The sequence below is a fragment of the Lachancea thermotolerans genome (assembly GCF_000142805.1).
Source record: "Lachancea thermotolerans CBS 6340 chromosome F complete sequence".
In the NCBI taxonomy this organism is placed as follows: Eukaryota; Fungi; Ascomycota; class Saccharomycetes; order Saccharomycetales; family Saccharomycetaceae; genus Lachancea; species Lachancea thermotolerans.
The window spans coordinates 668,982-695,402 of record NC_013082.1 but is presented as its reverse complement, the minus strand read 5'-3'; the positions used below and the strand labels follow the sequence as shown (position 1 = coordinate 695,402).

At 50.9% G+C, this 26,421-nt stretch overlaps 11 protein-coding genes and 1 non-coding gene across 12 annotated transcripts; 11 read left to right on the top strand and 1 right to left on the bottom strand.

The window, feature by feature from the left end:
- Nucleotides 1–1,386: 1,386 nt before the first annotated feature.
- Nucleotides 1,387–3,405, top strand: MSS4 (1-phosphatidylinositol-4-phosphate 5-kinase; the record flags this gene model as incomplete). Its single annotated transcript, XM_002554504.1, has 1 exon — nt 1,387–3,405. One exon carries the CDS (start codon nt 1,387–1,389, stop codon nt 3,403–3,405), a length of 2,019 nt encoding a protein of 672 aa, XP_002554550.1.
- Nucleotides 3,406–3,797: 392 nt separating this feature from the next.
- On the top strand, nt 3,798–4,034 carry CPP2 (cysteine-rich palmitoylated domain-containing protein CPP2; the record flags this gene model as incomplete). Its single annotated transcript, XM_002554503.1, has 1 exon — nt 3,798–4,034. The coding sequence occupies one exon, from the start codon at nt 3,798–3,800 to the stop codon at nt 4,032–4,034; it is 237 nt and encodes a 78-aa protein (XP_002554549.1).
- A 491-nt stretch (nt 4,035–4,525) lies between these two features.
- On the top strand, nt 4,526–4,656 carry KLTH0F07964r. Its single transcript has 2 exons — nt 4,526–4,562; nt 4,621–4,656. It is a non-coding gene; the product is annotated as a tRNA-Ile (tRNA).
- Nucleotides 4,657–4,862: 206 nt separating this feature from the next.
- GCD6 (translation initiation factor eIF2B catalytic subunit epsilon) lies at nt 4,863–7,043 on the top strand (the record flags this gene model as incomplete). Its single annotated transcript, XM_002554502.1, has 1 exon — nt 4,863–7,043. The coding sequence occupies one exon, from the start codon at nt 4,863–4,865 to the stop codon at nt 7,041–7,043; it is 2,181 nt and encodes a 726-aa protein (XP_002554548.1).
- A 374-nt stretch (nt 7,044–7,417) lies between these two features.
- Nucleotides 7,418–7,993, top strand: CDC42 (Rho family GTPase CDC42; the record flags this gene model as incomplete). The annotated part of the gene is made up of 1 exon (XM_002554501.1): nt 7,418–7,993. One exon carries the CDS (start codon nt 7,418–7,420, stop codon nt 7,991–7,993), a length of 576 nt encoding a protein of 191 aa, XP_002554547.1.
- A 2,013-nt stretch (nt 7,994–10,006) lies between these two features.
- On the top strand, nt 10,007–10,834 carry ILT1 (Ilt1p; the record flags this gene model as incomplete). Its single annotated transcript, XM_002554500.1, has 1 exon — nt 10,007–10,834. The coding sequence occupies one exon, from the start codon at nt 10,007–10,009 to the stop codon at nt 10,832–10,834; it is 828 nt and encodes a 275-aa protein (XP_002554546.1).
- A 2,199-nt stretch (nt 10,835–13,033) lies between these two features.
- TCP1 (chaperonin-containing T-complex alpha subunit TCP1) lies at nt 13,034–14,713 on the top strand (the record flags this gene model as incomplete). Its single annotated transcript, XM_002554499.1, has 1 exon — nt 13,034–14,713. The coding sequence occupies one exon, from the start codon at nt 13,034–13,036 to the stop codon at nt 14,711–14,713; it is 1,680 nt and encodes a 559-aa protein (XP_002554545.1).
- Nucleotides 14,714–15,389: 676 nt separating this feature from the next.
- UPC2 (Upc2p) lies at nt 15,390–17,756 on the top strand (the record flags this gene model as incomplete). The annotated part of the gene is made up of 1 exon (XM_002554498.1): nt 15,390–17,756. One exon carries the CDS (start codon nt 15,390–15,392, stop codon nt 17,754–17,756), a length of 2,367 nt encoding a protein of 788 aa, XP_002554544.1.
- A 154-nt stretch (nt 17,757–17,910) lies between these two features.
- AHA1 (Aha1p) lies at nt 17,911–18,939 on the top strand (the record flags this gene model as incomplete). The annotated part of the gene is made up of 1 exon (XM_002554497.1): nt 17,911–18,939. The coding sequence occupies one exon, from the start codon at nt 17,911–17,913 to the stop codon at nt 18,937–18,939; it is 1,029 nt and encodes a 342-aa protein (XP_002554543.1).
- A 437-nt stretch (nt 18,940–19,376) lies between these two features.
- Nucleotides 19,377–21,074, bottom strand: KLTH0F07810g (KLTH0F07810p; the record flags this gene model as incomplete). The annotated part of the gene is made up of 1 exon (XM_002554496.1): nt 19,377–21,074. One exon carries the CDS (start codon nt 21,072–21,074, stop codon nt 19,377–19,379), a length of 1,698 nt encoding a protein of 565 aa, XP_002554542.1.
- A 1,590-nt stretch (nt 21,075–22,664) lies between these two features.
- GLN1 (glutamate--ammonia ligase) lies at nt 22,665–23,774 on the top strand (the record flags this gene model as incomplete). Its single annotated transcript, XM_002554495.1, has 1 exon — nt 22,665–23,774. The coding sequence occupies one exon, from the start codon at nt 22,665–22,667 to the stop codon at nt 23,772–23,774; it is 1,110 nt and encodes a 369-aa protein (XP_002554541.1).
- Nucleotides 23,775–24,959: 1,185 nt separating this feature from the next.
- On the top strand, nt 24,960–26,357 carry VMA13 (H(+)-transporting V1 sector ATPase subunit H; the record flags this gene model as incomplete). Its single annotated transcript, XM_002554494.1, has 1 exon — nt 24,960–26,357. One exon carries the CDS (start codon nt 24,960–24,962, stop codon nt 26,355–26,357), a length of 1,398 nt encoding a protein of 465 aa, XP_002554540.1.
- Nucleotides 26,358–26,421: the final 64 nt, after the last annotated feature.

Here is a 26,421-nt window from a genome sequence, read left to right as displayed (position 1 = left end):
CGGAAGGCGCCCCCCACCCACTAAACGTGGGACCTTTGGCTTATGTAAGGTGGGTCATCTAATTGATTAAGAAAAAAAAAAACGGCGTTGCAACATGCAGCAACCGGGCGCTCAGTCGCTGCGGGGCCGTGTACGCCTCCCGAACCGAGCGGCTCGAGCCCTGGGAATTGCGGGACCTGCGGGACCTGCGGAACCTGCGGAACGCCTTTGCCAGCACGGTGAGTTGCTCCCGGATCGCCTTCTCGCATCCAGAGCCTGAGCTTACCAACCGACCATCCAGAGAAGCGCTCTTTGGGCCTGTGCACGGTAATTGACCAACGCCGTCAAGTTCTCGAGTCCTCACCCACACCAGCCTTGCACATGTGCGCTAATCGCCCATAGGGTGCGCCGGCGCCACGATGGCGCGTGCTTCCGTGGTCCCGTGCTCAGCCGCTTTTGCTCTCTTATCACACTAAAACGTTTCTTTTTGCAAAGATAGCTTCTGCCGGAGGTGCGCAATGCGGGGCTGCTCCACAGTTTTCTGTGCGCACCTGCAGCAAAGTCCCTGCGTCCTTCGATCGGGGAGACGTGCCACACAAGGGGGTTTGGAGACGCCAGTAGCAACGATGGTGCCAGGGACGATAAGGAGGCTGAGCGAGGCTGAGCATCGCACGTGGTCTGGACGAGTCCTAGAAGGAAGGCGCTAGCCGCCCGGCGTTCTGTCACTGCGTACGCATGATACCACGTGGGGCGCCGTTTTCAATATCTCCTGATGCAGGGTGTGCGGAGGGCAGCGCAGGGCGGCGCAGGGCAAGTTCAGGGCTTATGCACGGCTTCGATCGGCGCATGCAAGGTTAGCTCGAGATAGCGTCCGGCGGAGAAGCAGGGACGGACGTCGATGGTGATGGTCAGCGATCCGGGGTTTTCGCCTGATAAGCCAGGGCGGAGGAACGCGGATGGCAATGCGGAGAAGCGCAGAGGCGGAGGATCCCTGGTTACGTGTACGACCCGGCAGCAACGCATTAGGCGCAGGCATCTTGCCACGGTCGCAGGAACGCCGAAGAAAGTGCTCGAAGGAAACGCCTGCGAGAGCGCTCTGGCGCCGCGCATGCGCGGCGCCGGAGTGCGCAGTTCGGGTAACGGGGCCCATCGTACCATGTGACATATGTGGAACCGGCGCTGCCCTCAATGGAGCCGCGTGCGGGGCTCGAATGGAGGCGCCCTTCGCCTCTTTCACGAAAAGCCTGGAAAGTGAACCCAAAAAAAAATAGACACAACATACCGGGACCTGGCGAATCTTAGACTCTTGTGCCAAGCCCTTCTCGCAGCGAAACACAGCCCCCAGATCGCACACAGGGTCCTGCTCTTTCGCTTCCACAACTACTACTCCGCGCGTTCCGAGCGACCATGTCTCTTGCGTCGCAAGAGTTCTTTCCTGCGCGAGATACCAGCTCCGATACGCCCAGATCGTCGCAAGAGCGGCGCTGCTACTCGTCGCCCACGTCCGTGGAGAGCTACGACAAGACGAAACCACAAGACTTCAAAGACGCGGCAATGAGTCCGCTGTGTCCGCTGGACGGAGACCGCCGCGACAGCAGCGGCGCAGCAGAGCAGCCTGCACCCGGCCCGCTGCGCCAAGTGCGGCCGCGCGGCGGCTCGGCGGTCGACGACCAGGACAGCATCATTGACCGCAGAAGCGTGGTAGAAAACGGGTCGTTCATTCAGGGTTTGAACGACGACGACAAAGTGCTTCTCAACAGCAACACCTCGCGCCACAAGCCGTCCCGCAGGGCAACCCAGGACTCGCTGCGCCAATTCCCATTCGACTCCGGAAAGCACGCCAAGATTGTGCCCGTGGCTGATCCAGAGGAGGAAAGCCCCGGCGCCGCCGCCTCGCCCGCCGATGCGGTTGCAGACGCAGACGCAGAGCTCGAGGAGCTTGACAACGTAGCCACACTGCGACGCTCCAGGCCCTCTCGCGCCAGCTCCACACGCTCTTTCGGCACCAGTAACAGGCCTGGTGCCATCAGCGACGGCTCACTGAAGAGGTCCGAATCCGCCACGGCCGAAATCAAGAAAATGCGCGAGTCTCTATTGCACAAGCGCGAGATGCGCAAGAAACAGCGCAACTTCCTGGACGACGACCGCGTGCTGATTGGCAACAAGGTCAGCGAGGGCCACGTTAACTTTACCATCGCCTACAACATGCTGACCGGCATCAGGGTCGCTGTGTCCCGGTGTTCGGGCATTATGAAGCCGCTCACGCCCCGCGACTTCCGGATGACCAAGAAGCTGGCGTTTGATTTCCACGGCAACGAGCTCACGCCAAGCTCTCAATATGCATTCAAGTTCAAAGACTACTGTCCAGAAGTTTTCCGGGAGCTCCGCGCGCTCTTTGGTCTCGACCCTGCGGACTACCTAATGTCTCTGACCTCCAAGTACATCCTCAGCGAATTGAACTCTCCCGGGAAAAGCGGCTCATTTTTCTACTTTAGCAGGGACTACAAGTACATCATCAAGACCATCCACCACGCGGAACATCAGCACCTGCGCCGAACGCTGAAGGAGTACTACACACACATCAAAGAAAACCCCGATACGCTGGTCTCCCAATTCTACGGACTGCACCGTGTGAAGATGCCAATCTCGTTCAAAAGCAAGATCAAGCACCGAAAGATATACTTCCTGGTAATGAACAACCTGTTCCCACCTCACCTGGAGATCCACGCGACCTTCGATCTGAAGGGCTCGACGTGGGGCCGCTACACGAAGGTGTACAACCCTCCACAGAACCCGGACGAAGAAGCCCACAGGCCGGTTCTCAAAGACCTGAATTGGCTGGAAGAACAACGCAGTATTTTGTTTGGGCCTGTTAAAAAGAAGAAGTTCCTTCAGCAACTGGAAAGGGACGTGGACTTGCTCGCGCGCCTGAACATCATGGACTATTCCTTACTGTTGGGCATACACGACATGGAAAAGGGTAATGATTTAATAGATGAACGCAATAGGTTAACCATGTTCAATCCCAGCCAGCCACAGTTGAAGGAAGTTAGACGCAAGTCTGTGGCCGAAGAACAGATGCGGAATAAGTCCAAAACGGCTGTCGAGCGATTTTTTCAGCAGGATGAGGGCGGTATACGTGCATCTGACCAGTTCAATAACGACCTCAACACCATTTACTACGTCGGAATCATTGACTGTCTCACAAACTACTCCTGCATAAAGAAGCTCGAAACGTTCTGGCGCGGGCTTAATCACGACCTGAACGAGATAAGTGCGGTCCCTCCACGCGATTACGGCAGCCGCTTTTACGATTTTATGGCTGCGTCTGTAAACAGAACCCCGGTCCAACGCTACAAAGATAATCCAAAGGTCAAGGAGTTCAAGGACAGCCCTGCCCCCAGGAAAACAACTAAAGAAGAATGAGCTCAAGTGCGAACGAAACGGCTAGAAAAAAAAGAAAACAAGGAGCATGCCAAAGAGGCATTTTTAGACTCGCGGCTTCTATAGAGGTCGGGCTCGGAAGAACCATCAGTCCGCGTTGCGTGTATAAAGTCCGCAAAACCCAACCACCATCGGTTCAGTCATCTATATAATAAAGTGAAGATACACCGTTGATTCCATTCGTTATGTGTAGGCCTCGCGGCGGCATTAATTAATAGGAAGGGCCCCAGCCTCGAACCCGAACTTTATGAGTATTTCTGCGCCAAGATAGTTATACACGGTCTCATGCGAGGAAAAAGAAGAGGGCGCAATGGTGCATTTCCTAACTTCGAATCAACTTCTGTTTCAGAGGCACAAGAAGCACCACCGCGCTAATGAATCACCAAGGGCCACCACAACAAGGCTACTATCAGCAGGGGCCTCCTCAGCAAGGTTACTACCAGCAGGGCCCTCCTCCTATGGGCCCACCTCAGGGCGGAGGGTACTACCAACAACAACAGCAGCCTATGTACCAGCAGCAACCCCCACGTGAAGAAGGCAGCGGCTGCTGTGGCTGGTGTATGAAGGCCTTGTGCTGCTGCTGTTTGTTTGAGCTATTGTGTGGCGATTAAAAAAACACTGGGTTCACATTAGCCTTGGACCGTCCGAACGGTAGTGTATTACTTGGCATAATAGTTATAAATATCTAGGGAAGAATTTATATAAGCAAAGAAATTTAATCTTCTTCTAGAGCCGAAAGAGCGGGTTTGAGCTGGTCGCAAGTCTGCTCTGTCGCTCTGTCCAACATCCCCGCTGACTTTGTGACCAGAGTTGGTGGTCCGCAAGTGAAAAGCCTACCCACAAACTATGCTTAGGTGCAGTTTGGGTGTTGTTATTAGGTAACTCTCTAATGGCTTTGTGCATTACAACTTGAACACATCTCGCAACTATTTTTTAACAACACAATGTAAGCCCTCCCATGGGCCCATCTACATTAATGTATGGAACTTTTCGTGATGTGTCCCTTAATAACTTCTTATTGATTACGTTGCCAATAAACAATGCCAAATTTTACAAACTCTACAGGTGTTGTATCCCTTTAGCACTCGTCTCTTTCGAAAATGCTCGTGTAGCTCAGTGGTTAGAGCTTCGTGCTTATAGATGAACTCGGTTCTCCGAATCACTCTGTGAAATTGGCCTTTCAATAGGTCTTAAGCAACGCGACCGTCATGGGTTCGAACCCCATCTCGAGCACTTTCTATTCTTTTTTTCGTTTTTCACAGCTATTGAAGTTCGGGTAATACTTTTATAAAGATTTTTCACCTTTTATACAATTTCTATGCAAGCTAGGAGAAGATCCGATGAGCAAAGTTTAGAATCATTGTTAACTTGCGTCACTTAGGCCCCATACAGCATCCGGTGGTCTACTGTCGTTATCAGCCGTAATACCAGCGAGGAAAATGGCGGGTAAGAAGGGAAAGACTCCCAAGAAATCCGTAGGTGGCGGTAAGAAGCCTGAGGTGGTGCAGGATGAGCGCTTGCAAGCTATTGTGCTGACAGACTCGTTCGAAACGCGCTTTATGCCGTTGACCGCTGTCAAACCCCGGTGCTTGCTCCCCCTCGCTAATGTTCCGCTCATTGAGTATACACTAGAGTTTCTCGCAAAGGCTGGCGCTAGCGAAGTGTACCTAGTCTGTGCCTCGCATGCAGATCAGGTGAGTGCATACATTGAGACCTCGAAATGGAATATGCCGTGGTCCCCATTTCGTGTGTCTACTATCATGTCCCTAGAGTCGCGCTCCGTGGGTGACGCTATGCGTGATTTGGACAACCGAGGCGTAATCACCGGCGACTTCATCTTAGTCAGTGGTGACTTAGTTACCAACATGGAATTTGACAAAGCGCTCGAATTTCACCGCAAGAAGAAGGCCGAAGACAAGGACCACATTGTTACCATGTGTCTCAGCAAGGCCAGCCAATTCTACAGAACGCGGTGCCACGAACCTGCCGCCTTTATACTCGACAAGTCGAACAACCGCTGCCTCTACTATCAAGATATACCACTTGCAAGCTCTAAACACAAGACTTCGCTTGCGATTGACCCAGAACTACTGGAAGACGTTGATGAATTTACTTTGCGTAATGATCTGATCGACTGTCACGTCGATATCTGCTCGCCCCTTGTGCCAGCCATTTTCCAGGAGAATTTCGATTATCAGTACTTGAGAAGAGACTTCGTGAAAGGTGTGCTCACCAGCGACTTGCTTAAGAAGAGCATATACTCCTTCATCACTGACGAGTATGCGGCTCGTGTGGAAAGCTGGCAGACGTACGACGCTATTTCCCAGGACTTCATTGCAAGGTGGTGTTACCCAATGGTTTTGAATACAAATCTGTTGGATGATCAGACGTACTCCTACGAATCAGAACACATTTATAAAGAAAAAGACGTGGTCTTGGCACAATCTTGCAAAATCGGCAAGCGCACTGCAATTGGGTCTGGCTCTAAAATTGGCGAGGGCACCAAGATTCAAAATTCCGTCATCGGCAGAAACTGCTACATTGGCGAGAACATTATTATAAGGGATAGTTTCATTTGGGATAACACAGTAATTGGCGCCAAATCCCTGATAGAGCACTCACTAGTTGCATCAGGTGTCAAAATTGGATCTAACGTGATCTTGAATGACGGCTGTGTTATCGGTTTCAACGTTATGGTAGATGACAACATGGAAATTCCAATGGGTACTAGAATATCAGAGACACCTGTTCGGAAGAAGGCCACTCAATTTTCCGATAGCGCCTCCTACGAAGATGACGAGACTGCTAAACAAGATGAAAGTACCAAGGTCATTTCCCCTGCATACGAGCTGGTGGGCACAGACGGTGTCGGTTATGTTTACGACAGTGACAAGGCCGAGGACGATGATGATGCCAGCGTCATTGATGTGGTAACGAACTCTTTGACATACAAGTTTGATGACTTGTATTTGAGTGACGACTCCATTTCGTCTACAGCTGGAAAGCGCAAGAAGAAGAGGTCAATGTCTACAAACAGTATCTATACCGACCGCGAGGGAGATGACTACGAGGATGACGAAGAAGACGAAGAAGACTTCGCAGTTGAAGCCATCGCCACTGTAGAAAGAGCTATGGAAAACAACCACGACCTGGACACCGCGCTGCTGGAGTTGAACACATTAAGAATGAGTATTAACGTCAGCTACCACGAAGTGAGGTCTGCCACTGTTGTTGCATTATTAAGAAGGGTATACCATTTCATTGCCACGCAAACTCTGGGCGCAAAAGACGCCGTTCAGAAGGTTTTCAGCCAATGGGGTATGATGTTTCAACGCCAAGCTTTTGACCAAGAGGAATTTGTGGACTTGTCCAACTTACTGCTAGAGAAGGTTGTGGCGCAAGGGTTTGAGAAGCCTGAATTCATTCTTTTCAGCGCACTGACATGCCTTTACGATTTGGATATCCTAGACGAAGACGCGGTCTACACTTGGTGGGATCAGGTCTCGCAAGAGGAGAAGTATAGCCAGGCGAAGACTTTGACTGCGAAATGGATTGAGTGGTTGAAGACGGCAGATGAGGAATCCTCGGAAGAGGAATCCGAAGAAAGCGAGAGCGAGTGAACCATCTACTTTCTTTTAGTTGAACGCTAAGGCTTAACTGCCGGCAGTGTGCCCCATCCGATATACAACAATTGGAGGCGCTTTGATCTCTTGGATCTCTCTCTTTCTATTTCAAACAGCAGCTCCGCCATCTTTCAAACTGGCCAGCTATCTTCCGCGCTTAGATTATCGGCGAGCGCTCATGTTACCCGGTATATCACGTGTTTGTATTCTTGAAAATTTCGTCTCGCCTCAGGACGGTTTTTGAAACTGAAATAAGAAAATTATTTATCAAGGAGCACCAAACCAGAGCCAAGCACAACAAATCGGCGATAAAAGACAACTTGTGGGTCTAAGTCTATTTAAATTAATTTTAAAAGCTAAATTAAAGGAACATGCAAACTCTCAAATGCGTTGTGGTAGGTGATGGTGCCGTGGGTAAGACATGCTTGTTGATTTCGTACACTACAAACCAGTTTCCAGCTGACTACGTGCCCACTGTTTTCGATAACTATGCGGTCACAGTGATGATTGGCGACGAGCCGTACACACTGGGTCTTTTTGACACAGCTGGTCAAGAAGATTATGACAGATTGAGACCGCTATCATACCCTTCCACGGATGTGTTCCTGGTGTGCTTCAGTGTGATTTCACCACCATCGTTCGAGAATGTCAAAGAAAAGTGGTTCCCAGAGGTACATCACCACTGTCCTGGTGTGCCATGCCTTATCGTAGGCACTCAGATAGATCTGAGGGATGATAAAGTGATTATTGAAAAGTTGCAGAGACAGAGGTTGCGCCCCATTTCAGCTGAGCAGGGAGAGAGGCTAGCACGCGAGCTCCGCGCGATTAAGTACGTGGAGTGCTCAGCGTTGACGCAGCGCGGCCTCAAGAACGTTTTTGATGAGGCCATAGTGGCCGCACTGGAGCCTCCTGTTATCAAAAAGAGCAAGAAGTGCACTATTTTATAAGGTGTATGTCTTGCGACAGCTACCCTTATCTCCTAACCTCATTCACAAGCATCCATTTCTTACTGCGAATGGCACGTGCGTTCCGCGTCGCTCTCGGGTGACAGCTCGTGTCATCTTTTTTTTTTATTAGCTCCGAACACAGCGACAAAAGGGTCTCTTCGACAATTGAGTATCTGTTTACTCTTCCACTACCACTGGTTTCCTTCTTCTTATGGATGTCTCGCGTGGTGCGCGAGCGTCCTTCTTGGCTCATACTTCGAAACGAGCAAGAGACATTCAAGAGCCCCCTTTTTTGCGGCTGGTCCAACTGGAGGTCTCCAAACAGATCCATTCGTTGATTTTTTTCTCAAGCAGAAACGCACAGTTGTGTCCTGTATACTACTTGACTAAAGCGCTAGAATAACCTGTTTAACTAGAAGAGGCAGAAGCTTAAGCGTGTATAAAGACAGAAGAGCATTTGTAGGAGGCTCCGCGTTCTATGAAGGCTTATGTCCTTTTCGCTCTATTATCTGCGCCCGTAGGCAAAGAAGAAATAATGAGCGATGTCCTCAAGCTGAAGTGCAAAGCTAATAAGGGTGTTTAAGCAGCATACTGACCTTTGTTCATGAGACGCTCAAATAGTTTGACCTTTTATTGTATAGAATTAATGTTAAAAAGCATATCAAGCTACTTGGCTATTACTTCAGTTGTTTGCGAGAGCTGAGCTTTTACGATTTAATCTGTTCAGCGGTTCGGTCCGAGATATTTTTGTTATTTGATAAGCAGTGAAATTAATGTTTTACCTACCTAGCGTAGCTTAGGTCATGTCTTATGAAAGAAAACAAAATAAATAAGTGAAAAATAATGTGTGAAACATGAGCTATTGCTTGATTCGTGCTTGTTCCAATTCGATCAAATCCGCGTCGCTTGACCATACGCGATTTAGAGAGCGCACAAGCCAAGCCTAAATAACTGCCAAAGAACTTTATTCTCTAACTCAAGGCGGCCTCTCGAACAGGTTGGAGCTACGTAATTAGGCTAAAAGGGCGACCCCTTACTACAATGGTGAAGAGGTAGTGATTTAAGAAGCTGAAATACTGTCGGCAGATTTTGAGGAGATGCACGTTTGGCAACCTGCCGCGCTCGTTTTATTCACGAGCGCTCTCTACAGGTTTCATTCTTGCTTCTCTTTTGGGCTTCAAAATCTGCTTGTAACGTCCCATAAGCCTGCACAACAGCGAAGTATCAAGTGTATGTTTGTTTCCTTTCCAGGCATGGAACTTTTACATTGAATCTAGACTTGATGCACGTCTTTTGCCGCTGAACAGACGTTGAATGTTTGTGACCCGAGCGTCCGTGTTTTGAGGCTCCTATCCTTGTGTGCTAAACTATCTGTCAAAATGCCATAATTATAGACCGCTCAAGATTAAGTCCAAAAACATTGTCAATAGAACCGGTAACAAAGCCGGAAACGGCAACTATAACAAGTTCAAGGCCAAAGACTGTCCCCAAAAATTCCCGGGGTCCCTTGAGATCTGAAATCCTCCCCTAACAATGCTACAAGTACTCGTCTTAAGACAATGTTCCACACCGAAACAAAAAGGCCCGAAGTTATCAAAACATGGTTTCTTAATTGAAGGACATGTGAATGGACTCAACTCGTTACCTACTCAGTGCAAAATTCGGCGATATGCGTAGGGTTTAGAGACAATGCTTTGATGCCATGTGATGTGGGAGATTTCTTGAACACGTAAAATGTGATTAAAGATCTAGTGACCTTATCGCAGGGTCTCTTACTGAGAAGGTGATGAGTCAAATTGAAGAGGTTCATACTATACGCCATCACTAGCTTCGGAGTTTCAGTGCAGCAAATGGAAACACCATTAAAGGACTGAATTGTGCTTGAGTAAGGATAGGTACTAAACAGCTAACCTGGCATCAATATTCGTTTCCTGAGCTTCAAAAAGATAGCGTTAGCAAAACTCGCAGAAACAACATAGCTCTTTTTACCAGTATAGAGCAACATAACTAGCCATGATATCAGAGAAAGGGGCTACTGCATTAGCAATCGTGGGCACTGTTTGCTGGTGTGTCCAACTGATTCCCCAAATCATTTTCAACTTCAGACGTAAGAACTGTGAAGGATTCCCTCCTAGTATGATGTTCTTATGGGTCGTCTCTGGTATTCCTTTTGCAATTTACTTCATGGTAACCAAAGGTAATGTAATACTTCAGATCCAGCCGCACCTTTTTATGGTATTCTCGGGCATCAGTTACGCGCAGTGTCTCTACTACCCACCTGTCCAATGGAAATGGAGAAAAATAGCGCTGATGTTGGTTGTGCTTGCCGCACTTGACGTTGGTATGGAAATTGGCTTTACTTTATGGTTAAGACCTTTGTATTCACGGGGCACGCATTGGCCCAGTCTTATTTTTGGGATAGTCGCGTCAGTACTTCTCGGGCTTGGGCTCTTGCCCCCCTACTACGAACTAGCTAAGCGCCAAGGCCGTGTCATAGGGATAAATTTTCTGTTTCTGTTTATTGACTCACTAGGTGCGTGGCTCTCGATTGTGAGCGTCATACTGGGTAATATGGACGTAATGGGTATTGCACTTTACTCAGTTATTGCAGGACTTGAAATCGGTATATTTCTATCCCATTTTATATGGTGTTGTAGGTTCAAGTGGTTCCGGAAGGGCGGCTTCGCGGACGAAGAGAACCAATCCAATGCTAGCGAAAAAGACAACAACGTTGAATTGAAAATGGATAGTTCTTCAAGGGATTTTCAGACTGAGCGTAAGTCAGATGAAACGGAGGCTGTCGTCACCACCACGGCCGCTTCTGAGAATGCAACTCAATAGAAAATCGCCCCACGCTCAGCTTGCCAACCCTAATGGCTGCCCCGCTCTCCAAGTTGATTGAACTGAGCCAAAGGCTCGGAGGTTGAATGGTGCTCTCAAGAAGCTTTCGGAAGTACAGCTACTCTCCGCCTTTCGAAGCGCACCTTCAAATTATTTGTTCAATTGCTCTTGATCCTGTAATGAGGTATGGCTGGATTCTGATGCCTCAGGGATGCATTTTAAACGTTCAATTTTGACCCGACGCTGGGCATGCTTTCAAAAATCAGGTAACATTTTTAGACGACTTAGGAGCGCTGAAGTTACTTCCTTTGATAAACATGATCAGAATGGCCTAATGACAGCGGGAAATTCTGACGCTTCCGGAATGAACGGTCTTGCTTGTTAATATTAGCAGAGGCGCCTCAAACGTCTTTATTATAGAAGAGCTTCTTGCTTAGAAAAACAAAAAAAAACCAGTGTGCATTTATTTTACGCGGTGCAAGTACTTCTAGTGTTTTGACCAATACATGCGCTTGCCCTCGCTTTCCGCATGCCACAGAGTGATTATATCATTTCGCCACAACTTTCTCATAAAAGGAACGCTAAAGCAATGCTTCTTGGTGTTTCTTGAAAGTGGTGCCCACGATTTTGGACCGAGCACAACTATTCCACCAGAGGGATCACTTGCTCTCAAGAGCTCTAACAATCTTCAGGTGATCCTGGTATAAATGGACGCTGGCAGAGTGGAGGAATCAAACGAGAACACTCAGCTAGAACAACACTTGAGCGCATTAACATCACAAAGTCAAGGGTACTCGCTCGAGTGCTGTACAAACCGCACTTAGGTCCGCCGGTTCACAAATGTTGGGAATCGTGATTTTAACACTGATGAAATGTAGTGCCGCTGGTAGGTGCTTAAAAAGGAGCTATCATATCACCCGCTGAAGCTTCAACCACCTTACGCGCCATATATTGTAGGCTTTCGAAAGGCCTAGAAACCGAGGTAAGAAGGATTTGCACTAGGCCCAGAATAAGAAAGCTTGTTTCTGGACAGACTTGTTCTTGCCTCCGTATAGGGCAATTGGCTAACCAAAAACTTAAGGCACGATCTGGAGGGCCGTGTTCATCCAATAATTTGTGCTTTTTGTATAAGCAATCCAACAATTAAAATGAAGATCCAAGGAGAAGGACTTAGGTTGTGGCAAGAGCTCCCAACTATGCATTTTCTGCAACATTGCGTCCTCCATTGAGACTTGTTCAGCGTGACAGTTCTCAGGGCCACCACCTAGGCTATCCGCATGCGCACATTACACAAAGAGAGCGAAGTCCGCGTCTGCGCTGGATCCAGCGCGTACCAATAAGTCATAACGAAGAAGTTTGTTTCAGTTACAAGCACAGATTTCGGACCATCGTTGAATTTTGTGAAAGCGTTTGAACACATGTTTGAGTATTTGTGGTATTCATGAAGAGCAGCCGTCTGCTTGCCATCCAGGTTCGTTCTGTTTTCTGTGGGCTCCCTTCCCGTCCTAAGTGTCACTCTTATGCCTGTGAGCATCACTCAACGAACTGGCAGGCAGCGCGATATTCCCTGGAAAGGGTTCAAAATCGCGGAAAGTGTCAAAAAGAAAGGAATGGCTTAAACAAACAAAACAAACAAACAAACAAACAAACACATGGGCGGCACTCGGAAAGATATTTGGGTTCAAATAATTGAGATTCAAATGACGAGTAGCGACGCATTATATATTTCCCGCGACAGGGCATTGGGAAGTGACAGCAATAAGCAAAATAAGACCTTCTCGACTGTAAAGCATTGATCGGCGTTGTACGATAGTACGTGGAAGTGATCACAAATTAATACCATACGCGGACTTCAGAAAGGAAGGCAGATACGTCCTGGCGTGTTTGCACCAAGATGCGCCAAAATTGGCGCAAGCAAAATAACAACGACACATGCGTCACGATAAAAAGTATTCATAGAAATGGCACATGGTGCAAGAAGTTGAGGTATCCAAAAGTTCAACTCCGGTGACACTGGCCCGTTACGTCGTATTACTGACATTGTGATGCGATGGCTCAGGATATGTAATCATAAACGATATATGGTTCCGGGTAATAAAGCGATCAAAGTGGCGAAAAAAATCAACTTCAGCCAAAGCAGCCCTGTGTGATCATCCATCGAATTGAGGTAAACAGAAGTCAAGCACTGTAGCATAGGAAATGTCGTCTGTACTGAACAATTCGCGTTCTGACACGCTTTTTCTGGGCGGTGAGAAGATTAGTGGCGATGACATCAGACACCAGAATGTGCTAGCGGCTTTGGCTGCGGCTAACGTGGTGAAGTCGTCTTTGGGGCCCGTGGGGCTGGACAAGATGCTGGTCGATGACATTGGTGATTTCACAGTTACTAATGATGGTGCTACAATCCTGTCACTGCTAGACGTCCAACATCCCGCTGGTAAGATCCTAGTGGAGTTGGCTCAACAGCAGGACCGCGAGATTGGCGACGGAACTACAAGTGTGGTTATTATCGCATCGGAACTGCTCAAGAGGGCTAATTCTCTTGTTAAGAACAAGATCCACCCAACTACAATAATCACTGGTTTTCGTGTTGCTTTGAGAGAGGCGATCCGTTACATTAATGAGGTTCTTTCCATACCCGTGGAGTCGCTGGGTAAAGAGTCCATGGTTAACATTGCCAAGACAAGTATGTCATCCAAGATCATTGGCTCGGACTCTGACTTTTTTAGCAACATGGTGGTCGATGCTCTGCTTGCCGTCAAGACACAAAACTCTAAGGGAGAAATCAAGTACCCTGTGAAGGCGGTTAACATCCTAAAGGCGCACGGTAAGTCTGCCCGCGAGTCCGTGTTGGTCCAGGGATATGCATTGAACTGCACTGTTGCGTCACAAGCGATGCCTAAGCGCCTCGATGGTGGCAACATCAAGATCGCGTGCCTCGACATAAATTTACAGAAAGCGAGAATGGCCATGGGTGTCCAGATAAACATAAATGACCCTGAACAGCTTGAGGAGATCCGCAAACGTGAGGCGGGTATTGTGTTGGAGAGAGTTCAAAAGATCATAGCGGCCGGCGCCAATGTCGTGCTGACCACCAAGGGCATTGATGATCTGTGCTTGAAGGAGTTTGTGGAGGCCAAGGTTATGGCTGTGAGGCGCTGCAAGAAAGAAGATCTTCGTAGAATCGCTCGTGCCACTGGTGCTACCCTAATCAGCTCAATGTCTAACCTGGAAGGTGACGAGACCTTTGAACCTAGCTCGCTCGGTACCTGCCAGGAGGTCGTTCAAGCCAAGTTCTCAGACGACGAGTGCATACTGATCAAGGGCACCTCCAAACACTCCTCCTCGTCCATCGTGCTGCGTGGTGCCAACGACTACTCTCTGGATGAAATGGAGCGTTCTATACACGATTCTCTGTCGGTTGTCAAGCGTACATTGGAGAGTGGCAACGTTGTACCAGGTGGTGGCTGCGTAGAGGCCGCACTGAACATATACCTCGACAACTTCGCTACCACCGTGGGCTCGCGTGAACAGCTGGCCATCGCGGAATTCGCAGCATCGTTGTTAGTGATCCCAAAGACGCTTGCTGTTAACGCCGCAAAGGACTCGAGTGATCTCATCGCCAAGCTGCGTTCGTACCATGCAGCCAGCCAACAAGCCCAACTAGATGACACCAAGCGCAGAAATTACCGCAACTACGGTCTCGACCTGATCAAGGGCAAAGTCGTCGACGAAGTGCACAGCGGTGTTCTCGAGCCCACCATCAGTAAGGTCAAGTCCCTAAAATCAGCGCTCGAGGCCTGCGTCGCCATTCTGAGAATTGACACTATGATCACTGTCGACCCAGAGCCCCCCAAAGAAGACCCTCATGCTCACTAGCGTGACGCGCAATAAAAAAGTGACCAATTCATACGTTTGAGAGATCCGCCGAAACGACGGCTCTCAACCCGTGTAAGATGTATATACCTACGCTGTTGCTAATTGATGCTACAGCGCCGAATGCGGCCAAAAATTACCAATTACGACTACCCATCTGCCTTGCAAATCACACGATTATTTTGGCCAACTTTCGTTTTTTTCACGACATTTTTTCTGCGCCTGCCAACGGTTTTATTAAACCATCATCATATGTTCCGAACGTTGATGAAAACGAAAGTTGGCTAAACGAGCGGTATAAAAGAAGGTCGTAAAGGGAGGCCAAGGTATTCGTTAAGGGATCCCAAAGCGCAGTAAGCGACGAGTGTGGTACGCCAAAGCTTTCTGAATTGTAGACGAGCAGTAAAAACCCGAAGTTAGACGGGAAGAAACGGGCTCTGTGGGGATTTCGGCGATCTAGAGTGCTAAACGACAGCACATACACATACACATAAGGTAAGCGGGCCACAAAGCGGCGTTCGAGCTAAGAGAGAGCATTTTCGTCAGCGACACAGCTGGACGGCACGCAACAATTACTAAGGGCCTGAAGTGACTAATTCATTGTTTTCATTTCACTCCTCATTCCAACTAGTCACGTCAGGAAGAGACGTCGCCATCACGGACACACGTCATTCACGGCATGAGCAGCGAGGGCAGCGATGAAGATGCGATGTACAGGTCGCATAGGCGCAAAGAGAAGGTCATAGAGCTGATAGAGGTTGACGGCAAGAAGGTCAGCAAGACTTCAACTGGCAAGCGGAAGTTTCACAAGAAATCTAAGAATGGCTGCGACAACTGCAAGCGTCGTCGCGTTAAATGTGATGAGGACAAACCCTCATGTCAAAAATGTATCAATATGAAGCTGGAGTGTGTGTATACACCAGTGGCCTCGCGCAAGCGGAAGTCTAGCAGTAGCGCGCATCCGCCCCAGCAGGCAGTCGCTCCCAAGCACGAGGGCTCACCTTCTCTTGTCGGAACCCCGGGCCCTGGTGGCAGCGGCGTTCTGCAATCGAAGGCTTCAACTTTCGCGCCCACGAGTCGTAAACCCAGCATCGCAGTCGGGGACATTCAAAAGCATTCTCAGCATCCAACGCCTACAAGCGGTCCATTAGGCTCTCAAGACAACGTACTGCTGCCGCCGTTGTTTCCTGGCGCAAACATGCAGCTTCAGCAGCAAATACAACAACAGCCACAGCTCCTGCCCCAGCTCATGACTTTGAGCAATTCTGAAAAATTCGCTGGCTTCGACTTTCCAAATAGTCCTCCATTTCAGTCAACTTCTATGAGTCTCACCAATAGCATAGGCAGCATTTTCGCTGCCAACAAACTCCCATCAAACGTTCTGAACAATGTCATCAATCAGCAACAGCAACAGCAGCAGCAGCAGCAGCAGCAGCAGCAGCATTCTCGGCAATCTCAGCAAGTTCAACCTCATCTCCAGCAACAGCATCAACCTCATCTCCAGCAACAGCATCAACAACATCAGGCATCTCCGCTGTCATCACTTTTACATTCGCACGAAATGGCACAAACCCTCAGCAAAGCGGGAATTAACCTGAAGCAAATGGCCATGTTCTCGACGGCAGGTATTGGCGGTGTTACATACGATATCCAGGAAGTTCTGGGCATGAAGCCGCAAGGAAATGGCGATCCGCACAATAAAGACGGAGCAACGACTGCGGAAGAGGTTTTGGCCACGCTGCAAAAGCAGCAGCAACAAATGCGCAACTCGCATCATGAAAAAGAAGAACAGAAACTCTCAGATGGGCAAACACAGAATGGGGATACTTCTGGGGCAAACTTAGACCCCAATACCGCTGCAAACCTGGCTAACAATCCAACCATCTCTCCGGGCGCCCCAATGTCACCAATGGCAAAATCTGCGACCGCGCCGATGGACACCGATGACCATACTGAGTTTTACACTACGAAGGATACATCCGGCGGCACTGCCGGCCTGTCGAGCAAAATGATGGACAAATCCAACACACAAGACTCCACTTCTACTATTGAGTCTCAACCGGGCACAATCGCCAGATTGGTCCAGCTATCTAACCAGGGCACGTTGAACTTGATTGATCTAAAGCTTTTCCACCATTATTGCACTGAAGTGTGGCCGACAATCACTTCCGCTGGTATATCCGGCGAGCGCATCTGGAGCGACGAGATTCCTCAACTTGCATTTGACTATCCTTTTCTCATGCATGCACTTCTTGCATTCAGCGCCACACACCTTGCCCGCAAAGAGCCAGGTTTAGAGCAGTACGTGGCTTCCCACCGCCTTGATGCGTTACGGCTTTTGCGCAAGGCTGTTCTGGAGATTTCTGAGGACAATACTGACGCGCTCGTTGCTAGTGCACTGATTTTGATTATGGATTCTCTAGCAAACGCTTCGTCATCGAGTTCCGCCGTCTCAGAGTCGCTGGCGGCCTCGTCCATGTCTCCTTCGGCGTGGATATTCCATGTCAAGGGTGCTGCTACGATTCTGACTGCTGTATGGCCGCTCACAGAAAAGTCGCGGTTTCACAACCTCATATCGGTAGATCTCAGCGACCTGGGCGACATTATAAACCAAGACAGTGGTACTGTATCGGAGCTGGTGTGCTTCGACGAGAGCATCGCGGACTTATACCCGGTCGAGATCGACTCACCATACTTGATCACACTTGCGTATCTCGACAAGCTCCATCGTGAAAAGAACCAGTCAGACTTCATCCTGCGCGTTTTTGCATTCCCGGCGTTATTGGACAAGACGTTTCTGGCGCTCTTGATGACAGGCGACCTCGGCGCGATGCGGATCATGAGATGCTATTACCAATTACTAAGAGGCTTCGCGACCGAAGTCAAGGACAAGGTGTGGTTCTTAGAAGGAATAACTCAGGTTCTCCCTCAAGATGTTGACGACTACAGCGGTGGTGGCATGCACATGATGCTGGACTTCCTTGGCGGCGGTCTACCATCTATGACAACAACCAACCTTCAACCAGGACTTTCTGATTTCATGTAGATAATTCGTCTTCTACGACATCAACACTTTCTTGACGGAATATTCGAGAAAGAGGTATCAACTTTAGGGCATGTATAGGATATAAAGGTAGTTGGCAACAACATGGTTAAAGATTTAGCAATCTAGCCGCTCAAAAAGTCGCAACTATAAAAGGATGGCAGTACACAACCCTAACAACTGGCACTGGGTCGACAAGAATTGTCTTGACTGGGCTCGCAAATACTTCAATGAGCATCTAGTTGGTTTGAAAACAAGCGAGCGTGATGGTAAGCAGGCTGAAATCACATCCGTCTCGTCCATGGAAGGAGACTGCGAAGTGAGCCAAAGAAAGGGCAAGGTCATCTCGCTCTTTGATCTCAAACTAGTGATGATGGTCAGCGGTCATGTTGGAGATGAGAAATTCGAAGGCAGCATCACAGTTCCCGAAGTGGCTTTTGACTCAGAGAAAGATGACTATCAGTTTGATGTGTCGATTTACAAGGAAACCGGAAAGCTGAGCGAGATCAAGCCTGTGATCAAAGAGGAGTTGTTGCCTCAGTTGAGAGATGTTTTCTATGGATTCGGACCGGAACTTCTGAAAACTCATGCTAACGATATTCAAGTGCCAGCCGACCAGGTAAACTCTCAGTTCACCAAAGGCAATTTACAAAGCGGCCTAGCCTCTTCGGGTTCAAAGGGAAAGGATCCGCAGGTGTCTTCCAAGACCGTGACTTCGAAGACCGAAGTGGCCACCTCTTCGACCTCGGGAGCCCCTAAGTACAACACAACTACTTTGCATCTAGAGCCAACTTTCAATGTTCCCGCAATTGAACTCTATCAAACTTTCATTGACAAGCAGCGCATCCAAGCATGGTCACGCTCTCCTCTCCAGAGCAACTCACCCAAAAGCGTTTTGGAAAAAGGCGACGAGGTCACACTATTTGGTGGCAACATCACCAGCAAACTCGTTGAGCTGGAAGCTGGGAAGCGTTTAGTTTTCGAGTGGCGTTTGAATGATTGGCGCCAGGGTCATTACAGCCGTATGGCTATGGAGTTCCACGAATCTAAAGAATACCACGAGACGAAACTACAGGTTACTTGGAGTGGTGTTCCAATTGGCGAGGAGGACAAGGCTAAGGGCAACTTTATGGATTATTACGTTAGAAGCATTAAGTTGACTTTCGGATTCGGAGCAGTCTTGTGAAAAAGGCACTCCAACCATTTAGTCATTTCCACGCGATTAAGAGCTTGGCACAATGGGGTTTCGCTCGTGTAGTTCCAAGTTCTCTTAGTTTAAATATCTGTGTTACGTTTATTTACCTAGTTCTCTAAAAGGTGCATTTAATAGTTGGCTAGGGTCTCTTACTACTTAGCCCTTTTCTAAGTTTTTGTCTAGGAGCTTAATATTTAGAAAACCTGATGTCAACAAGACAAAATGTAACATTGATATGCTTGATCAAAAAATATTGTCGTCTCTATCCATTAAAAAATCTTACTAGCTCGACAGATCTCCAAAAGATCCTGCGGCTGTTTCTATATAACGTAAAAATGCAATGTGATGTGATGCGAATGTTGTTGGAGGGCGTTGCGAGGGGCAGAGGGGTTCATTCAGGGTGTGCTGTGATCTCGTCATGAACCTTTTTACCTGTTGCCGATCTTGGCAGTACGCTCATCAACGACAGGAGCGTCAACCACGGAGCTGTTCCATTCCTCCAGCTCTTTCTGATGCTCCCTCTCAATGGCGAACTTCACGGCCTCTAGCACGTTTTCACAAATCTTCTTGGGCTGGTACTTAGGTGTGGTGTTGCCTTGAAAAACACCGGTCTTCACCAAGATAGAGTACCAAGAGGAGTCGTGGGAGTTGGCAAATCTGATGTCAGACTCTGGTGTGTCACCGACAAAGTACACGGTGGAGGCAGGTGGGAGGTCGAGCACCAGTTTGTCGGTCTGTTCGAGAACAGCGCCGTCGGTGTCAGTGCCCTCATCCTCGGAGTCTGAGGGAGCGCTGTCGCTGGTTTCGCCGTCCTCGAGGTTGAGCTGCTCGACATGCTCAGTGAGGGTGTTTCTCCTCCAGTTGGACAAAACCTTTTCGGCGAATCTAAAGGTACCACGTTGTGGCTTACCGAAACGGGTGACCTGCAACTCGCGACCGGTGTGTTCCTGGTAAAGCGCGGCGATGGACACCTGCAGAGCGCCCATACCGTAACGAGAGAGACCGTAGTCGGTGGCCCACACGAAGTCGGAGTGCGCAAAGTACAAACCGACCTTGTTGTCGCTAGGGTCCTTGGCGACAGTGCCCATGACACCGTTTTTGGAGAGCAGAATCTCCAAGATGATCTGCTGGTCCGCGGCCCAGTTTCTGGAGTCCGCAAACACGAGGATGGCGTCGATAGGCACCTTGGAGAAGTCCACGTCGCGAGCTACGGCGTTTTCCTCTTCGGAAAGCTGGTAGTAAGGGGTTACACTGGGGTTCCACTTCATAATGTCCAGAGGGATGTACACGTTCTTGAAACCGTAGTCCTGGGCCACCTTACGGCACGAGTCCAGCACGCCGCCCACGACCAGAACGTTCTTGTAGATGGGAACGAGGTCCTTCATAGGGGTGTGGCCCTGGATGACCTGGTCCTTGGTAACGGTGATGTTCAGGCGCTTGGAGAGGTCCTTGCAACGGGCCTTCTCGGAGCGGCCACCGCCGTTGGTGATGAAGATGTAGGGCACCTTGATGTTGTACTTGTTCTCGCCGTTCAGCATGCGCAGGGCATCGCGCGCCTCGGGGATAGTCTCGGGTCCGCGCACGATGACACCGTCAATGTCGAAGGCAAAGGCGTAGGATGCGACACGCTCGTGGTCGATGATCTGCTGGCGGGTGCGCACGGTGGACGCGCGACGCGACACACTGGAGTGGCGCGACACCATGGAGGCCTTACGCGAGGGCACGCGTGACGAAGGCGTGCCCTCGTTGTTGTCCATGGATGTGAGCGGGTGCAGGTCCTGGTTGGCGCGCCACTGGTCGCTGAGCGACAGCGACGAGACGCGGTGCTTGCGGGTGACGGGCTTCATCTCGTCGATGCCGTCGCTCTCGAGGAACGACTTGGTGCGGGGCTTCTCGTCGGCATTGCGCTCGATGTGCGTGCCGGGCGCGTGCGCCTTCTGGTCCTCGGTCACTTGCTGCGACACGCGGTCCGACTCACTCTTCTGCAAAGGGTCCACGTCCGCGTCCGAGTCTGTGTTGTACGCGTCGCCGCCGGCGTGCTGCGCGTGCTCGTTGCTGTGCCCGAGAGCGCCGTCGGTCATCTTACTGGAAAACGCCTTAAGCTTTTCGGTGATCTTGTCTGACATCGTTGTGTGGAGAAGGGGAAAAGGTGCGGGGTTGCGAATCTATGCGAATTGAATACAAAGGAGTGAAAATCCAGTCGGTTGCTGTCTGTACTCGCGCTTGTACTTGCTCTTTTGTGTACTCGTAGAATCCCTGGAACCGCGGAATCCCCGAAACGGCTTGGGACCCTCGCCTTATATACACTGAAATTAGGGGACCCCTAGCCATGCCCGTTGTCACCAGCAGCCCAGCAACTTCGCGTTGCCTTTGCGGTTTGAGAGACGCCCACGTCATTTCACTGCCGCGGCGGGGATGCCGTACAGTGCGACGCCGGACGGAAGGCAAGCTCGGCGCGCCTGCGCGTGGCCTGAGTGTGGCCTGAGCAGCCCGCGGAGTCAGCTTATTTCTCGAGCTGAGCTGAGCTGAGCACTCAGCGCAACCCGTACGACTTGCGGCGCGCAACGCCCAGGATTGCACCTGCGGTGGTGCCTGGCTCGAGCGTTGTGCTCATGGTGGAATATTCTAGAACCTCGCAGACAAACCTGCACGGTTGCGGTGGGGACCATGACGAGGGTGGGCGCAAGCGAGGCGGAGGATTCTTTGCGGGCGGGCCTTGCGCGGGCTGGTCTGGGAGGGGATTTGCTGGAGGGTGCAGGAACGCGCAGGAACGCGCAAGAAGCCGTAAGCGGTCGCGGGCGGTTGCTTACGGAACCCCATGCGGGGAAGCCGCTGGAGAAGCCGCTGGATGAGGGCAAGCGGGGTCACGTGAGACAGACGCGACCAGCGGCCGTCACGTGGCGCTGAGTGGAGCGCCCGGGCGGGAGGGCCGCAAACGTGACGGGTCGGAGTGGTCACGTGGTGCAGGACGGGACTTCCGCACGGTAGGACCGGGGCAGTGATAATAAGCGATAGCAACACGATCACGTGGTACGGCACTCTGCACGTGACCCGCCGCCCCTTTGCAGCGGCTTCTCCAGCGGCTTCCCTTGCGACATTTAGCTCCGTCCACGTGACACGCTAGCCTCGCACGTGCTCCGCGGCACTTATTCTGCGTTTTCCCGCACGCCCGTTGCTTTTGCGCCGTCCCTCGTGCTCGCCGCGCCCGGCGCGCCTGTCTCCTTTTCTTTTCCCCTGCGCCCGTGCCTCCACGTTTCTTTTCCTACAGCCGTGCCCGCACTTTGCGCTGCCGCTTCCACTGCTTATCTGCCTCATTTGTTTGTGGCGGACACGCCCCCATAGCCCCGGCAGGCCAAATCGGGAGAATTCGCCCGTGGAAGCCGGCTTCCCTGACGCTCGCCATCACGCCTGTAAACACCACTATCAGCTACTCGGCTCAAAAGTGCTGCTATTGTTGTGATGAAACTAAATCTCGCTGATGTTATCAGAAATTAATGAGGAGTCACTGGAGCCCTGATTACAGCAACGTAGGGAGTATAAGTAGCACAGGCGCAGGCCGGAAGGGACAGGAGTTGTTGTGGTTTTAGCTTTCGAAGATTCCAATCCCCACTCACCAAGGTTTCTACCCGACGGTTTCAACGCATTCTACGTTTCCTGCGTTCCCCTCCCCTTTTTTTCCCGCAGCTTACGCCCACACATCACAAGACCTGCAAGCCATGTCTGCCACTATTGAGAAAACTGCCATTCTAGCCAAGTACCTGGACCTCGACCAGCGCGGCGCCGTTATCGCGGAGTACGTCTGGATCGACGGTACCGGTAACATCCGCTCCAAGGGCCGCACGTTGCCGCGCAAGATCAACAGCCTGGACGAGCTGCCCGAGTGGAACTTTGACGGTTCGTCGACGGGCCAGGCGCCCGGCCACGACTCCGACATCTATCTGAAGCCTGTGGCGTTCTACCCAGACCCATTCCGCAAGGGCGACAACATCCTGGTGCTCGCCGAGTGCTGGAACAACGACGGCACCCCCAACAAGTTCAACCACCGTCACGAGGCCGCCAAGCTGTTCGAGGCGCACAAGGACGCCGACATCTGGTTCGGCCTGGAACAGGAGTACACTCTGTTCGACGAGAACGACCAGGTGTACGGGTGGCCTAAGGGCGGCTACCCCGCTCCCCAGGGTCCTTACTACTGCGGTGTCGGTACCGGCAAGGTGTACGCCCGTGACATGATCGAGGCCCACTACCGCGCGTGCCTGTTCGCCAACCTGCGCATCTCCGGTATCAACGCCGAGGTGATGCCTTCCCAGTGGGAGTTCCAGGTCGGTCCTTGCACCGGCATCAGCATGGGCGACGAGCTGTGGATGGCTCGTTACCTGCTGAGCCGTGTGGCCGAGGAGTTTGGCGTGAAGATCTCGCTGCACCCTAAGCCTCTCAAGGGCGACTGGAACGGCGCGGGCTGCCACACCAACGTGTCGACCAAGGAGATGCGTCTGCCAGGCGGCATGAAGTACATCGACGACGCCATCGACAAGCTGTCCAAGCGTCACGTCGAGCACATCAAGCTGTACGGTGCCGACAACGACCTGCGACTAACCGGCCGCCACGAGACCGCTTCCGCGACCACCTTCTCGTCCGGTGTGGCCAACCGTGGTGCCTCCGTGCGTATCCCACGTTCCGTGGCCAAGGAGGGCTACGGCTACTTCGAGGACAGAAGACCTGCGTCCAACATCGACCCTTACCTGGTGACAGGTATCATCTGCGAGACGGTCTGCGGCGCCATCGACTCTGCGGACATGACCAAGGAGTTCGAGCGTGAGTCCAGCTGAGCGGCCAGCGCGGCAAGACGCAGCGGACCACACCCACTACAACCACCACCACCTCTAGGAGATGTTCTCATCCTCTACGTATGTACAGTATGATCCCGGCGATCGTAATTTATTTTAAGTATATTGAAAACCAAGGCGATAGACAGATAAGAAGACGGAGACGGGCGTGCTATGCGCAGGTTCGCGCACACGCGTGCAGACTCCAATGAGACTATGAAAGGCGTTGGATAGTTCAGGACGCCAGTGTGGGATCCGGCCAAAAGCTGTGGGTCGTCTGCGACTCGCGGAAGGTCGTCGCTCGACCTGCCTCCGCAGCCTTATCGATAAAGGTAACGTGACACAGGCTCGGCAGCTGCAATCCCTCGCACGACCGCCACGAATCGCGTGATCCTCGAGCTACAATAGACATGTAGCAACAGCCCTCAGGTCCGTGCGTTCCATGCACGCCGCAGGCCACTGCTGCCCTCACAGCCTTTCTACGTATATGACGATCAAGGACGTGACTCGGACTTCCACAGCGGGCGCTTAACAAGCCCCACCACTGGGTGTACCGTGCAATGTGGCTGGCTTCCTCTCAAGTTGCCATGCGCCCAGGCACCTGCTAAGGCCGTGGGTTCCGCAAGCGCGAACCACGTGATACTCTCGTTTATCTCATGATGGCCCGGACTTTTTATATTCGCAGGGCGTTGCGAGACCAACGGTGCTTCGTTGAAAGCGAGGATAATAGCAGAGGTGTGCACTGAGCCAGCAGTGAGGCATTCGCTAGATTCCCTGTTCGGCGGTGGTACGGGCCTTCTGGGTGTCCGTATGTCTATACAAGAATCTCCATTCCCTTAGCACTTTGTCCCGCTGGCCTTTTAACAGGCCTGGTGCGCCTCTCCAACAGAACATATACCGCACATTCAAGGCATGCAGCACTCTTTGTGTAGCAGTCTCAACCGCTGCGTAGACCAACAACAGCCGCTCAAGGCGTCGGCCGCGCGCTAGCTTCCCGCGACCGCGACGCTTCTCAGAATTTCCAGGTGTTACCCGGCCATTCTTCACGAGCTGGCCAAAATTTGCAATATCAGTAAGGGTGGTAGTGGTGTGTCTATGTAATCGTGAGAACCTACCAAGACATCTATTTTGGAACATAGAATTGAGTTCTCTAGCCAGCCTCTTCACATACGTTCTAGCACTCTAAGCATGACGGTTCAGGAGCATAGCAAGCTGCTGCTGGATAGCACCCATTTCAGCGACATTCGCAGCGCCGTAAGATCGCGTTCCGTCGCATGGGACGCATTGGCCAGGTCCGCCGAGATCAGCGGCCCCGATGCAGCGGTGGCCAAGAAACTTGAGAGCGCGCTCATCAAGCACACTGGCGTGCAGATTTCGGCCAGCGAGTGCGTGCCCTCCGCCATCCACCTCCTGGAGACCGCGCACAACGTGGACGTGCAGAAGGCGGTGCACAACCTTGTCGCGGAACTGCTCTCTTCCGAGGAATACGCAGACACCACCATTGAGTACTTCAGCAAGAACCCCAAGGCCGTCGTGGATCTCTTCAACGCCTCGCTCACCGGCGACGACCAGACCGTGCTACTTTCGGGGTTCAACATCGTCTCGTTGCTGATCCAGCCCGAGCTCAGAAACACGGATCTTGTCTCCAAGCTGCTGCAGCACCCCCGCTTTAATGCTGTCTTGCAGAACTTGGACCACATGGACACCAGCTACGTTTGCATCCGTCTGCTACAGGAAATGTGCTCTGTCAAAGAGTACAGACGTGTCGTGTGGACTGCCCAGGCCTCTTTTGTACCTACGCTTTTCAGCGTTGTGAACAGGGCTCTTGACTCCAACGCTGCCAACAGAGCGGTGCCCACCAACAGCAACAACTTGGGCATTCAAATTCAGTACTATTCTCTATTGACATTATGGCTACTAACTTTCGACCACGAAATTGCCTCGGAATTGGCCTCCAAGTATCTCAGTGACTTTCTCAACTTGCTGAAGCTGGTCAAGGTTACGATCAAGGAAAAGCTCTCAAGGTTGTGTATTGCCACCATTTTGAATTGCGTTTCCCCCCACGTCAAGGGTCACAAGGCCCTCATCCGCCAGCTGCTTCTCTTGGGTAACGCTTTGCCCATTTTGCAGTCTTTGAGCGAGAGAAAATACTCCGACGATGAACTTCGTCAAGACTTGGCTACTTTGAAGGAGCTCCTGGAACAAACCTACCAAGAATTGACCTCCTTCGACGAGTACGAAGCGGAGTTGGACTCCAAACTTCTAGTATGGTCCCCTCCACATGTCGACAATGGCTTCTGGGCTGAAAACGTTGACAAGTTCAAGGAACAAGACTGGAAGCTTTTCAAGAAGCTTGTTGCAATCCTGGCTTCTCCAAACAACGAAGCTTCTGCAAAAACCACTATACAGGTGGCTTTGAGCGACATCACCCACGTAGTCGAGTTATTGCCCGAGAGCGTGGATGTGCTGGCCAAGTTGAACGGTAAAGTGTTGATCATGGAACTGCTAAACCACCCAGACTCAAAAGTCAAATACGAAGCCCTAAAGGCTACCCAAGCATTTGTTGCTCATACTTTCAGCAGGTAATGATCTTTGTCTGGATGTGTGTAAATTCTAAGAAACATTGATAAAACTTAATCTATCAAAGATA